General features: G+C 54.0%; 2 protein-coding genes across 3 annotated transcripts in view; one reads left to right on the top strand and one right to left on the bottom strand.

Annotated features, from left to right (window-relative positions):
• SON (SON DNA binding protein) overlaps window positions 1-8,808 on the top strand; it is a 36,287-nt gene extending 27,479 nt beyond the window's left edge. Inside the window, exons 9-12 of the mRNA XM_029965891.1 lie at window positions 3,503-3,650; window positions 6,485-6,553; window positions 6,631-6,746; window positions 7,352-8,808. Of these exons, the coding sequence (XP_029821751.1) occupies window positions 3,503-3,650; window positions 6,485-6,553; window positions 6,631-6,746; window positions 7,352-7,510 (492 nt within the window). The 3' untranslated portion in view covers window positions 7,511-8,808. The remainder of the gene's footprint in view (window positions 1-3,502; window positions 3,651-6,484; window positions 6,554-6,630; window positions 6,747-7,351) is intronic.
• A 1,539-nt stretch (window positions 8,809-10,347) lies between these two features.
• The window catches only part of DONSON (downstream neighbor of SON), a 4,463-nt gene continuing 3,435 nt past the window's right edge, over window positions 10,348-11,375 (bottom strand). For both annotated transcript variants that reach the window (XM_029965884.1, XM_029965885.1), the window contains 2 exons: window positions 11,170-11,361; window positions 10,348-10,696 (listed from right to left, as the gene is read on the bottom strand). In XM_029965884.1, the coding sequence (XP_029821744.1) occupies window positions 10,553-10,696; window positions 11,170-11,361 (336 nt within the window). In that variant the 3' untranslated portion in view covers window positions 10,348-10,552. The remainder of the gene's footprint in view (window positions 10,697-11,169; window positions 11,362-11,375) is intronic.

Consider the following 11,375-nt stretch of genomic DNA (forward strand, 5'->3'; position numbering starts at 1 on the left):
ACATTCCAGATCCTGATCCAGAGCTCAGGGAGCATTTGGACGGCGCTCTCAGGGACAGGGGGGGATTGTTGGGATGTCCTGGGCAGGGCCAGGAGTTGGACTGGATGAGCCTTTGGGGTCTCTCCCAGCTCAGGATATTCTGTGATTTAACGGAAAATTCAGCAGCTTGGCACAAGTTTTTCCAAAGAGCTGCTTGTTCCTGGAACTCAAAGGTCTTGGAGGTCAAGTGACCTTTAGTCCCTGGGCTGTACCTGAGCTGCCATCTTGTGCCTTCAGGGCTTTGTTTCGCTTCCTAAATTCTTGCTCCAAAGAATCACCTGAAAAATCAGGAATAATGTGAATTAAAACCACTCCAAACCCTCAGAAGGAATCAGGTTTTACCTTCCCTTTGAAGAAAGTGCTGACACAGGAATGTGACCCTTTGGTGTCTCCATGTGCTGGCAGAATGGAAGTGGGGTTTCATGGAATTTTGAGGTCAAAACATGAGGAAAAAGGCATTAAATTGTCCTGCAGGCCCCCTCAAATCGAGCTTAGTGAGGAAAAGAGAACTGACTTTGTGAATAATCAGATAATTCTGGCAGCAGTCACCAAGTGCTCAGAAACCTGGGGGTTGGTTGTATCCCAGCCTCCTTAGTTTGGAATCTGCAAAGGTCCAGAGCTCAGGAGCTTGGGGACACTCAGCCTTTGATGGTTTTTAACATGAAAAGAAATGTGGATTTTGCTTCCCTGCTTTGGTGACCATTTCTGTTCCTTTTTATGTTTCAAATGAGTTCCAAACCCAGCACTAGTTAAATCATGGGCTGAGGGAAGTGGTCTGTCATGAAATGATTAAAAAATACAATGTACAGGGGCCATCAGAGGTTTGTTATTATATTATCACTTATTAGTATTAAATTATTATCACTTTATTATTAAAAGAAAAAACCAAACCAGAATCAGGAGGGAAGGAAGTTTTCCTTGCTGCAAACCTTTCCTTCCTCACTGACCTGAATCCAAGTGGGCTTCTCCTGTGGCTCCTTTCCCACTGGAATCAGAATTCCTTCCTTTAGCCTGTCAGTGGGATGCACAGGTATTTGTGTGTTGTGGAGTGAAACGATTATTGATAATTATCATTGATAGTGGTTGTGATCAGTGTGGGACTCCCTGTTGTTCTGTGGGGTCAGCAGGGTGCACAGAGCTCCTGCTGCACTTCCCACCAGGATCCTGAGTTCAGCCAGTGAAGGGCTGTTGGGAATAAACTGCCCTTTGGAATTCAGAACCTCTTCTTCCCAGTTTCTGGAGTCTGTTCAGGCTCTTTTCCCTCGGTAGGAGCTGAGGGCTTGGATTTTTCCCTGGGAACAGGATACTTTGCTTGTGTTCTCTCCTTCCCCAGCCCCTGGCCCAGGGCATTGTCCAGGTGTGTTGGGAAGCCGTGTGACATTCCAGTGACATTCCAGTGACCTCAGCAGGACTTGCTCTGTGTCCTTTGTGAACTGAACACACAGGGGTGCTGCTGGAACAGGGGCTGATTTCCCAAATTCTGGCACTGCCAAGGAGCTGCAAACCCGGGATCGGGGCTGGGCTGTCCCGGGCTGGGTTTGTGTCTGGGTGTCCTTCTCTTATGAGACATTCCTGGAAAAGAGAGGAGGAGGGAATGGGAGTCAGGAAGAGGCTCTGGAGGGCTCTGGGTGCTGTGTCAGAGGGACTGGTTGTTGTGCCCCAGCCAGAGCTCTGCTCCTCCATCCCATGTGGATCCTGTGCAGATCCAGAGGGTTTCCTGGGGATGGGCAAGGACCAGGCAATTCCTGCCACAATCTGCAGCAGCTCCTCCTTGTTATCCTTGTCCCACCCACAGGGGTGTGTTGGGAATCCCTGGAGAACAGACTCTGCAACAGGAACACTTGTGGGTTTGTTACCTACGAATGGGAACCAGGGACCTGAGAGTCCTGGGAAAGCAGGGACCTGTGAACCTTGGGAAAGCAGGGATCTGTGAGCCTTGGGAAAGCAGGGATCTGTGAGTTTTGGGAAAACAGGGACATGTGACTTCTGGGAAAGCAGAGACTTGTGGGTCCTGGGAAACCAGAAATCCATCAATCCTGGGAAACCAGGGATCTGTGAGTGTTGGGAAACCAGGGATCCATCAATCCTGGGAAACCAGAGACCTGTGAGCGTTGGGAAACCAGGGATCCATCAATCCTGGGAAACCAGGGATCTGTGAGTCTTGGACAAGCAGTACACTGTGAGTCTCCAGAAATCAGGGCTCTGTCGATGCCAGGACACCAAGGAGCTGTGGTTGTTGGGAAAGGAGGGATCCATCAGTCCTGGGCGAGTGTTTGGAAGGCAGGGGCCGGTGCTCCTCAGAACTCAGGGCTCCGTGACCCTGGGAGAGCAGGGCCCTGCCGGCGCCGTGGCCAGCCCTGGGCCAGCCCTGGGCCGTGTTCCCGTGCAGGCCCAGCCCGAGGCAGCCCCGCCCGGCCGTGCCCTGGCCGTGCCCGCAGCGCCATCCCCACAGCGCCATCCCCACAGCGCCATCCCCGCGTCCCGCCCGCGCTGCGCTGGAGCCGCTCCGTGCCGGGGTAACTGCGTCCGAGGCAGCAAGTCTCCGTGGGATGGAAATGCTTGACTTGCTTCCTGGGGCCAGCGGGGGGGCACGAGAGATGAGGGTTCACAGAATACCCTGTGAACTTTCACCCCTCTGTATGGAAACTTGTTTCAGGGTCAAATCCTTGTAGCCGCCTCCTTGCCACGGTCAGTGCCAGCCCTACTATTCCCAACACTGGTGCCAGCGAGGCCTAGGTACGTAACTTTTAAGGAGTTTTTACAGTTCTTTACATCAAAGCGGATGTTTAAACTTTCTGTTAAGCTTTCACCATTTAACAACCTGTATTAAATGCTCATTTGAAAGAATGGGACAGCTGCCCTGCTGCTAAACTGGGGGGCCCAGCGCCTTTTTCCGTTAAAAACCCCGAGGGAAAAGCGGAAGCTCTTTGTTCCATGTGGACTTTCAGGGGAGAACTCGAATGTGCAATTGCCGTGTTACGAGTACAATTCGGAGAGGGTTTTTTTTTTTAGATTTAAATACACCTAAAGAGCCCTGAATGTCCTGCCTGAATGTGCTTGTGTTCTGTGGGTGAGGAGGAGCTCCTGGCACGGCCGTGCCGGGCACACGGAACACTTCCCGAGCCCAGGAGAACTCTGGGATCAAAGAGAGTGTTTAGAACAGGCTGGGTGTCGCTTGGTCAAACACATCTGTCTGGAACAGGTCACTGCCACCTTGGGATCACCTCAGAGTTTCCTTAAGTTGTTCCTTTTTGCCAAACATTGATTTGTGTCTCGTGTGTCCGCGTGAATTCCGGGTTCCACACACTGGTTTGGGCTGAAAACCCACAAAGCTCAGGTGGATTTTTTTTTTTAAATTCAGTCCGTGAAAGGTTGTTAGAAACATTTTTTGGAAGCTCCCACTTGCTATTTCAAATCCCAGTGCTAACTTTAGGCCTTGTTTTACTTCTCTTTTTCTGGATAGGATCAGTTCTTAAGAGCAGCCCCTGTCACTGGAGGAATGGGAGCTCAGCTGATGAGGAAAATGGGCTGGAGAGAAGGAGAAGGGCTTGGGAAGAACAAGGAAGGCAGCGTGGAGCCCATCATGGTGGACTTCAAGACAGACCGCAAAGGTGAGTCCTGCCCTCGGGGTGTCCCGGGCTCCCCGAGCTGCCGGGGCTGGGGATGGGCAGGATCTGCTGATGGAGCAAGGCTGGCCTGGCTGCCTGCCCTGCAAGAGGGGACACGTTCTGGGATTCTGCTCCTGTTCTGTCTTAGGCTTTGTCCTTGTGCCTGTGAGCTCTGCCAGGTGTCCTTTGCCTTCCCTGCCCTTCCCCTGCCCTGGTACAAAGTGCTTCCCAGTGATTCTTTGTTAGGGATGTGCTCCAGGGGGATGCACAGAGGAGGCACAGGCAGGGAACTGGCTGTGGAAGAGCTGTGGTGGCTGGTCTGGAGACAGTGCTGGAGCAGGAGCAGGGCAGGATGGCAGGGGTGCAGTTGAACCTGGGCTGGGCTGGGGTGAGACCCCCCAGCCTGTCACCCTCAGTCAGGGCTTGGGGCTTCCACAGGGATTTGGTTCCTGGTCTGTCCTTCGTGTCCCTGCTGTTCCGTCTCTGCTCTGATCTGCTGGAGGCTCCCCTGCTCAGCTCAGGGCTGGTTCCAGAGGCAGCTTTAGCCATCTCTCCTCTGTCTGTGTAAACCACCTCTGTGTCCATGGTTTCCTGTCCATGGCCACAGGTGGAAAACCCACTGGATCCAGCAGAACCATCCAGCTGATTCCAGGCCGTGGAGCTGCTCCTTCAGCCAGGCCAGGGTGCTTTGGAGGTGGAGGACAGTTTTCCACCTGAAACACCCATCCAAGTTCTGACCATTTTAAACCCAGGATGCCAAATTGCAGCAGTCAGGATTTCTGCTGGAATTGTTCTGTTCTTCACAAACCTTTAATATATGAAATAGGTCACAACTGATATCAAAGCACAGAAATACTCAGAATTATTCCAAGGCCAGGTTGGACGGGGCTTGGAGCAACCTGGGCTGGTGGAAGGTGTCCCTGCCCATGGCAGGGGGTGGCACTGGGTGGGCTTTGAGGTCCCTCCCACCCAAACCATTCTGGGGGGCTGGGGTTTCAGGGCTTGTTTTTGCTTTGGTCACTGCTCAGAACTGAAAGAAAGAACTTGGAAGAAAACAAAGCAGGTTGGACTCAGTGATCTTGGAGGTCTTTACCAACCTCAGTGATTTTGGGATTCTGTGAATGACCAAACTCTTCCCATGTTTTTCTTCTGTACAATCTTTCTGTGCCAAGGAATTAAAACCAAAAGGTGGCTCGTGACAGTGATGGCCAAGGATTCCTCTTCCTGGCCTGTGACAGTCATGTGAAAAGAGGGATAACCTTAGTGCCAGCTGGGCTTTGCTTTGGATTTCCTGCCTTTGGAGTGTTTGTGATCATATGGGCAACCTTATCTGGTCATTCCCACAAAATTCTGCCTGGATGCAGAATCCTCTCTCCTTTTGAGTCACCAGCTCTGGGACACAGGGAGGTGAGGCAGCAGCTTTCCTGCACTGTGGGGAGGCAGCAGGATAGGGATTATCCATTTAGGACAAGCAGTTCTTCAGACATTACTGTTCTTGAATGATTAAATGACTGAAAAGTCCTTTTTCTAAAATTTCTGTGCAGAGTTTTAAAGAAAAGTCAGGAATTTTTGAAAGCAGATCTGTCTGTTAATAAATAACCCAGCCAAGTTTGTTTTGTAAGGATTTTTAACACATTTTTGAACTTATTCCTCAAATAAAATACAATTCCTAGTCCCAGGAATGTGCCAGGGAGTGACTCAGGAGGCAGCAGCTTCTTGGAAGTTCCTTGTTGAGGTCCCAGAGACAAGATGTGGAGCTGAGTGTCAGTGCCTTGGAGTGACAGGAGAGTTTGAACGTGGGGAGAGTTCTCTGGCTGGTTGGGATGCAAAATTCTGTAAGGGGGAAACCCCCAACCTTTCCTTCAGGGATTGTTGTCTCCCATGGGTTCGTGCCCCTTGGAAAGTCCCTGCTCAGGAGCTGCAGGAATGTTGGGATGAGTGTCTGGTAAGGAGGGAAGGACTGTCTTGTAAAGCAAAGCAAACCCAGATGCCACCCAAAACCAAAGGTGAAGGAGCAGGAAGACACTGGAAGCACTTGCAGTATCTCCCTGTCCTCAGTCCCCAAACAACAGGAACACTGGAGGTAAGAAGCAAAGGAATGTGGAGGGGATGAAGTCTGAGAATGGCAAAATCCATGGGGAGAAACTTGGGTTTCTCTCACAGCCAATCACTGGCATTTCAGGCATTTTTGGCAATTCCTCATTTTATTTCTTACTCTTGGAAGATTTTCCAAAGAAAAATGTGGAGCTTTGGTGTTTCCCAGGGGCTCCATGAGAACCTGGGCTCCCTGCACCCACCTGGGGCTGTTCCTGCTCCTCTGCCCCCCTATTTCCTTATCTCCCAGTGGGGTGGAGGTGACAGTCCCCGGGCTGTGACCCTGCACACAGAGGGAATTGGAACACTGGGAAATACAGGGAGCACGTGTGTGATCCCACTCCACGGGGTCATTCCTGGCATGAGGGGACACACGGGGACATTTCCCAGTCTGTGGGAATCCTTCCTGTGCTCCGTGTGTTGGAGGCAGACTGAGGGACTCCTGGGCTGCACAAAACACAGTTCTTCACTTCCTCTCTTGTTTCTCCAGAGGGGTCGTGGAAAACCGGGTTTCCCTGGAAAACCAGGGGGTTTCTGGCCTGTGCAAGGCTGCTCAGAGTTTTTTGTTCAGGGTCTTCCTGGAGCCTTTGGGAAAAACAGAGGGAAAAGTGCTGGATGAAAGGGAGGCTTGAGGCTCGTGTGGAGTCTCCAGGTGTTCCCACTGATCCTGTTGTTGCTTTGCTGCTGAGAACACAGGGATCAGGTGGGAATCAGGGATGTGAACTGCACTGTGTTGTTTCCAGGGCTGGTTGCTGTGGGAGAGAAGGCCCAGAAGAGGTCCGGCCATTACGTGGTGATGAAGGATCTTTCAGGTGAGATTTGTTCCCCCAAACCCTGTGGCTGCCAAGGGCTGCTCTGGTACTGAAGCCTGGGCTGTGTGTGTGGCCAGGGAAGCACCCGGTGTCTGCGCTGATGGAGATCTGCAACAAGAGGAGGTGGACACCCCCCGAGTTCGTGTTGGTGGACGACAGTGGGCCTGATCACCGCAAGCATTTCATCTTCAAGGTGGGTCTGAGCTGCCTCAGCTGCTGCTGAGTCGCTGTCCCAGGGCAGGGAATTCCTGTTTCTGTTTCATGGAACCATCTCAGCCACCTCAGGGGTGACCAAGGATGGTGAGTTGATCCCAGGGCTGGAGTCCCTCTGCTCTGGAGCCAGGCTGGGAGAGCTGGGGGGGTTCCCCTGGAGAAGAGAAGGCTCCAGGGAGAGCTGAGAACTTGCAGGGCCTAAAGAGGCTCCAGGAGAGCTGGAGAGGGACTGGGGACAAGGGATGGAGGGACAGGACACAGGGAATGGCTTCCCACTGCCAGAGGGCAGGGATAGATGGGATTCTGGGAAGGAATTCCTCCCTGTGAGGGTGGGCAGGGACTGAGATAGAATTCCCAGAGAAGCTGTGGCTGCCCCTGGATCCCTGGAAGTGTCCAAGCCAGGGCTTGGAGCAACCTGGGCTGGTGGAAGGTGGCAGTGGATGGGCTTTGAGGTCCCTCCCACCCCAGCCCAGGCTGTGATTCCAGGCAGGGGCTGTGCTGCCAGCCCTGGATTGCTGTGCCCTGGGTGAGGGGTTCCCTTGGAGCCCTGGCAGCTTTTCCAAGGCCTCCTTCCGCTGTCCCCAGGTGAGAGTCAACGGCAACGAGTACCGGCCCACCTTTGCCAGCCTTAACAAGAAGCACGCGAAGGCCACGGCGGCCACGGCGGCGCTGCAGGCGATGGGGCTCGTACCAAAGGAGAGCATGGTCAACACCACCATGTTCAGGAGTGCCTCCCACCGCTGAGCCGGGCGGGCCGGCCGCGCCTCCTGCGCCGCACAACTCTCGGTGTTCGCCCCTCGGGTTGTAAATACGTCGGCAGTTCCCACCTTGTAAAAACTGTACAGACGCCCACAGGTTTTTTTTTCTTTTGTACCATCCAAATGTATTTAAATCATACTTAGTTTTTGGTATGTTTATATTGTTTACATTAGTGATGTAATTATTTCTTAAACGACTAAATCGGAGGACAGGCTCTGGAGGCATCGGTAACCAAACCCACGGCTAAAGCTCCTGCAGTTCCTCTCCCTGTGGAGCGCTGACGCTGGGAGGTCCCTGGAGAGCACAGGATTGTACCCCCGGCCCTGCCCCGGGGGGCCCCAGTGGCCACCTGCGCTCCGGGACAGCCGGACGAGGCGACGAGAGGCTTCCAGAGGGACACGGAGGTGGCTCCCGCCTGTCCCCGGGACAGAGGGGCTGTTCCCAACCAGTGAACTCACTGCCCGATGCCGACTGTACGGATTTGTGGTTCATGTGAATTTTGAACTTTACCGGATCTACAACTGGACTGGGGGGAGGGGGTAGGATGACGCTTCAATTGTTGTACCCGACTTGGTCAATAAAGCAGCACAAGTTCATAATCTGCACCCCTGGTCAGCAGACAGTAATTCCAGTGGATGCCAAGCCAGGAACCGGGAATTTAAATATGCCAAAATGCCTTCTGGAAGAACCACACGCAGTATAGAAGTGGCTTTGGAAGGATTCTCAACAGCCATGGGGTGGGAGGAGCAGGTCTGGTTATTTTTGTTGCTTTGGTCTCTTACAAAATAACTCTTTGGGTTTAACATTTCCATAAGGATCCTGTGCCCCCAGGGAGAGCCTTGGGCAGTTGGGCAGGAGAGGACCTAGAAAGCTTTTCCTCCTCGTTACTTTATCTGTTATTTAAGAAGTATCAGTCCTTTGCCTGCGTGCCCCTGGAACTGGACAGGGCACTGCACCCTTCCTGCCAGCTCTCAGCTGGTGCCAGGATTTCTGGACTGGGACAGTTCAGGTGCTCATTCCAGAGAAGTTTTTTTTGAGCTGTTGTATCTGAGCTGGGTCTGGGGCAGGAACTTCCCGTGAGGAATTCCTGGTGCCTGTCACAGAACAAGGTCTGTCCTTGCCCTGAGGGGACAGGGGTTGGTGTCTCGTGTGCAGCAGAGAAATGGGGTTGGTTTGCAGACAAAAGAGCCCCTCCGAGTCTGTCCAAGCGCTCTGGAAATGCTTCAGTTGATCTTCATTTTCATGGACGTTGTTGTCTTGAATTAAACTTTTTTCCCTTTGGCTTCTCGCCTTCGGTCTCTCCCTGAGTGTTTGGAGCTTCTCCAGGCTGTGGCTGAACTGCTGGGAAGGTGTGTGAGATCCAGAGGGAGCCTGGGAATGCTGGGTGGGGGGTCTGTCTCAGCCCTTGGGTGCAGGATCCATCCCGGGGTGGGAGCAGCTCCTGCCCAGACCTGGGGCTCTGACAGAGCTGAGGCCTTGGAGCTGCTGAGGGTCCTGTTCCTGTGGCAGCTCCGGCTTCCCACTGGGATATGATCCAGTCTGGGAATGTACAGTCTCCTGTACTTGTTCTGCTCCTTCTTTGGTGTCCCTGCTCCCCGTGTTAAGGTAAAGACCTGAGTTCTTTCCCAGCAGCAGAGAAATCCAATCAAAGGGGTGAAAATAGTGATGGAATAGTCATGGAATCATGGAATATCCTGAGCTGGAAGGATCATCCAGTCCAAGCCCTGGCCCTGCTCAGGACACCCCACCAATGGGTTGTCCAATGTTCATTAATTGCTGGATTTGTTATGGAAAAGTGTAGAAAATAATGAAATGGGGACTGTGCTGCCCTGTTCTCCTCCAGGAAGAGAGACTGTATTTAATGCTCCAAGAGCCTCTGTGTGTCCTGAGGGAGGGCCTGGATCTGGGCTGGAGTCAGTGAACCCCAAGGATGACAGGTCACAGCAGTCCCTGTAAAGCCACAGTGTAACTATCCCTGGGTATTCCTGGGGCAGGACAGCTCCTGTGCTGGGGATGAACAGGCAGAAGAAGCTTTTCCTGCCTCAGGTGTAGTGGCTGCTCTTGGAAAAGCCCTCCCAGCCCATGGATCCCCCTGTGCCCCATCCCCACCTTGTCCCCCAGCCCAGAGCACTGAGTGCCACGGCCAGGCCTTCCTGGGACACCTCCAGGGCTGGGCACTCCAAACCTCCCTGGGCAGCCCCTGCCAAGGCCTCACCACCCTTTCCAGCAGGAAATTCCTCCTGAGCAGGTGCTGCAGCCATTTAATTCCTCCCCCTTGTTGTGATCCAGGTGTAGTTCGTACAAAGGACTCCCTTTAACCCTGGACAGGGGGTGGGACTGGGAGTTCTCCTGAGCAGCTCTGGGGAATATCCACCTTTTAGCTGGACCCAGCTGCAGGTCCCTGACCCCCGTCCATCTCTGTGGAGCTCCTGACTAGGTGCTGGGAGCAGCCTGGGAATGAGTTTTGCCAAGAATTCCAACCCATCCACCCAGAAGGTCTGGGATGGAAGGCACTGTAAGCCTCATCTTGTTCCAAGCCCCTGCCATGGGGGGTTCCAATTCCAAACTGGTTACGAGTTCCTGCCTGGAGCAGGAATTCCATGCTCAGACCAGACTGTGCCTGTGCTGGGGGAGCACAGACCTGCCTGCAAACCACACCCATAAATGGAAGGCACTGTAAGCCTCATCTTGTTCCAAGCTCCTGCCATGGGGGGTTCCAGTTCCAAACTGGTTACGACTTCCTGCCTGGAGCAGGAATTCCATGCTCAGACCAGACTGTGCCTGTGCTGGGGGAGCACAGACCTGCCTGCAAACCACACCCATAAAAAGAAGAGTTTTATTTAAAAAAGACTTTCTAAAATACAAAAGGAGAAGCCCAAAGCCTCTCTCTCTGTTAAAAGTCCTTGGAAGTGTTTCTGTGCCATGGGTGGTGTCTGGGATGTCCCTCCCGACCTGCCCAGGTGCTGCCACACCCCCTGAGCACAGCACACCTGGAACATCCTGCTCCAGGCACTGGCACCAGCATTCCTAGGCCTTCCAGGTGTAGGCATAGTCCTTCATCTCCAGGAAGCGGATGGCAGACTTGCCCAGGGTTGGACACTGCCTCAGCTCATCCAGAGCCTTGGGATGCAGTCCACACGCAGGGAGATCCTGCTGGGATCCCACAGCCTCCTGTGGGAACGCACAACAAGGAGTCACACATGGGACAGGTGTTTCTGTACCTCCAAACATGCCCTTGGACACCCCTGGGGAGCTCCTGCTCTTCCCATTATCCCATTTCTGAGGGAATGACAAGCCACAGGGGCTGCCAGTGGTGAGCACAGGGGGAGGTTTGTGTCCCAGGTTTGCCCCCCAGCCCTGTTCCCAGGGAAGGTGTTGGTGTCCCGTTTGCTCTCCAGCCCCGTTCTCAGGGAAGGTGTTGGTGTCCCGTTTGCTCTCCAGCCCCGTTCCCAGGGAAGGTGTTGGTGTCCCGTTTGCTCTCCAGCCCTGTTCCCAGGGAAGGTGTTGGTGTCCCCAGTTTGCTGTTCAGCCCCATTCCCAGGGAAGGTGTTGGTGTCCCGGTTTGCCCCCCATCCCCATTCCCAGGGAAGGTGTTGGTGTCCCCGTTTGCCCCCCAGCCCCGTTCCAGGCAGGGCTGTGCTCACCTGGGGCTGGGGGCAGCAGTTGAAGGCGGCGCTGGGCTGGTGTGTGCTGAGCAGGGCACGGAAGGCCCCGCGCTGGGCCGGGCCCAGCAGCCGGGTGAGCGCCCGCAGGGCGTGGGGCAGGACAGGCCCCAGCACCTCCAGGCTGAACACGTCCTCTGAGCCCCCTGGCACACGGGCACGGGCACTGCGGGCCTGGGGGCACAGCA

The sequence above is a fragment of the Manacus vitellinus genome, unplaced genomic scaffold (genome assembly GCF_001715985.3).
Source record: "Manacus vitellinus isolate BGI_N305 unplaced genomic scaffold, ASM171598v3 scaffold_122_pilon, whole genome shotgun sequence".
NCBI lineage: Eukaryota > Metazoa > Chordata > Aves > Passeriformes > Pipridae > Manacus > Manacus vitellinus.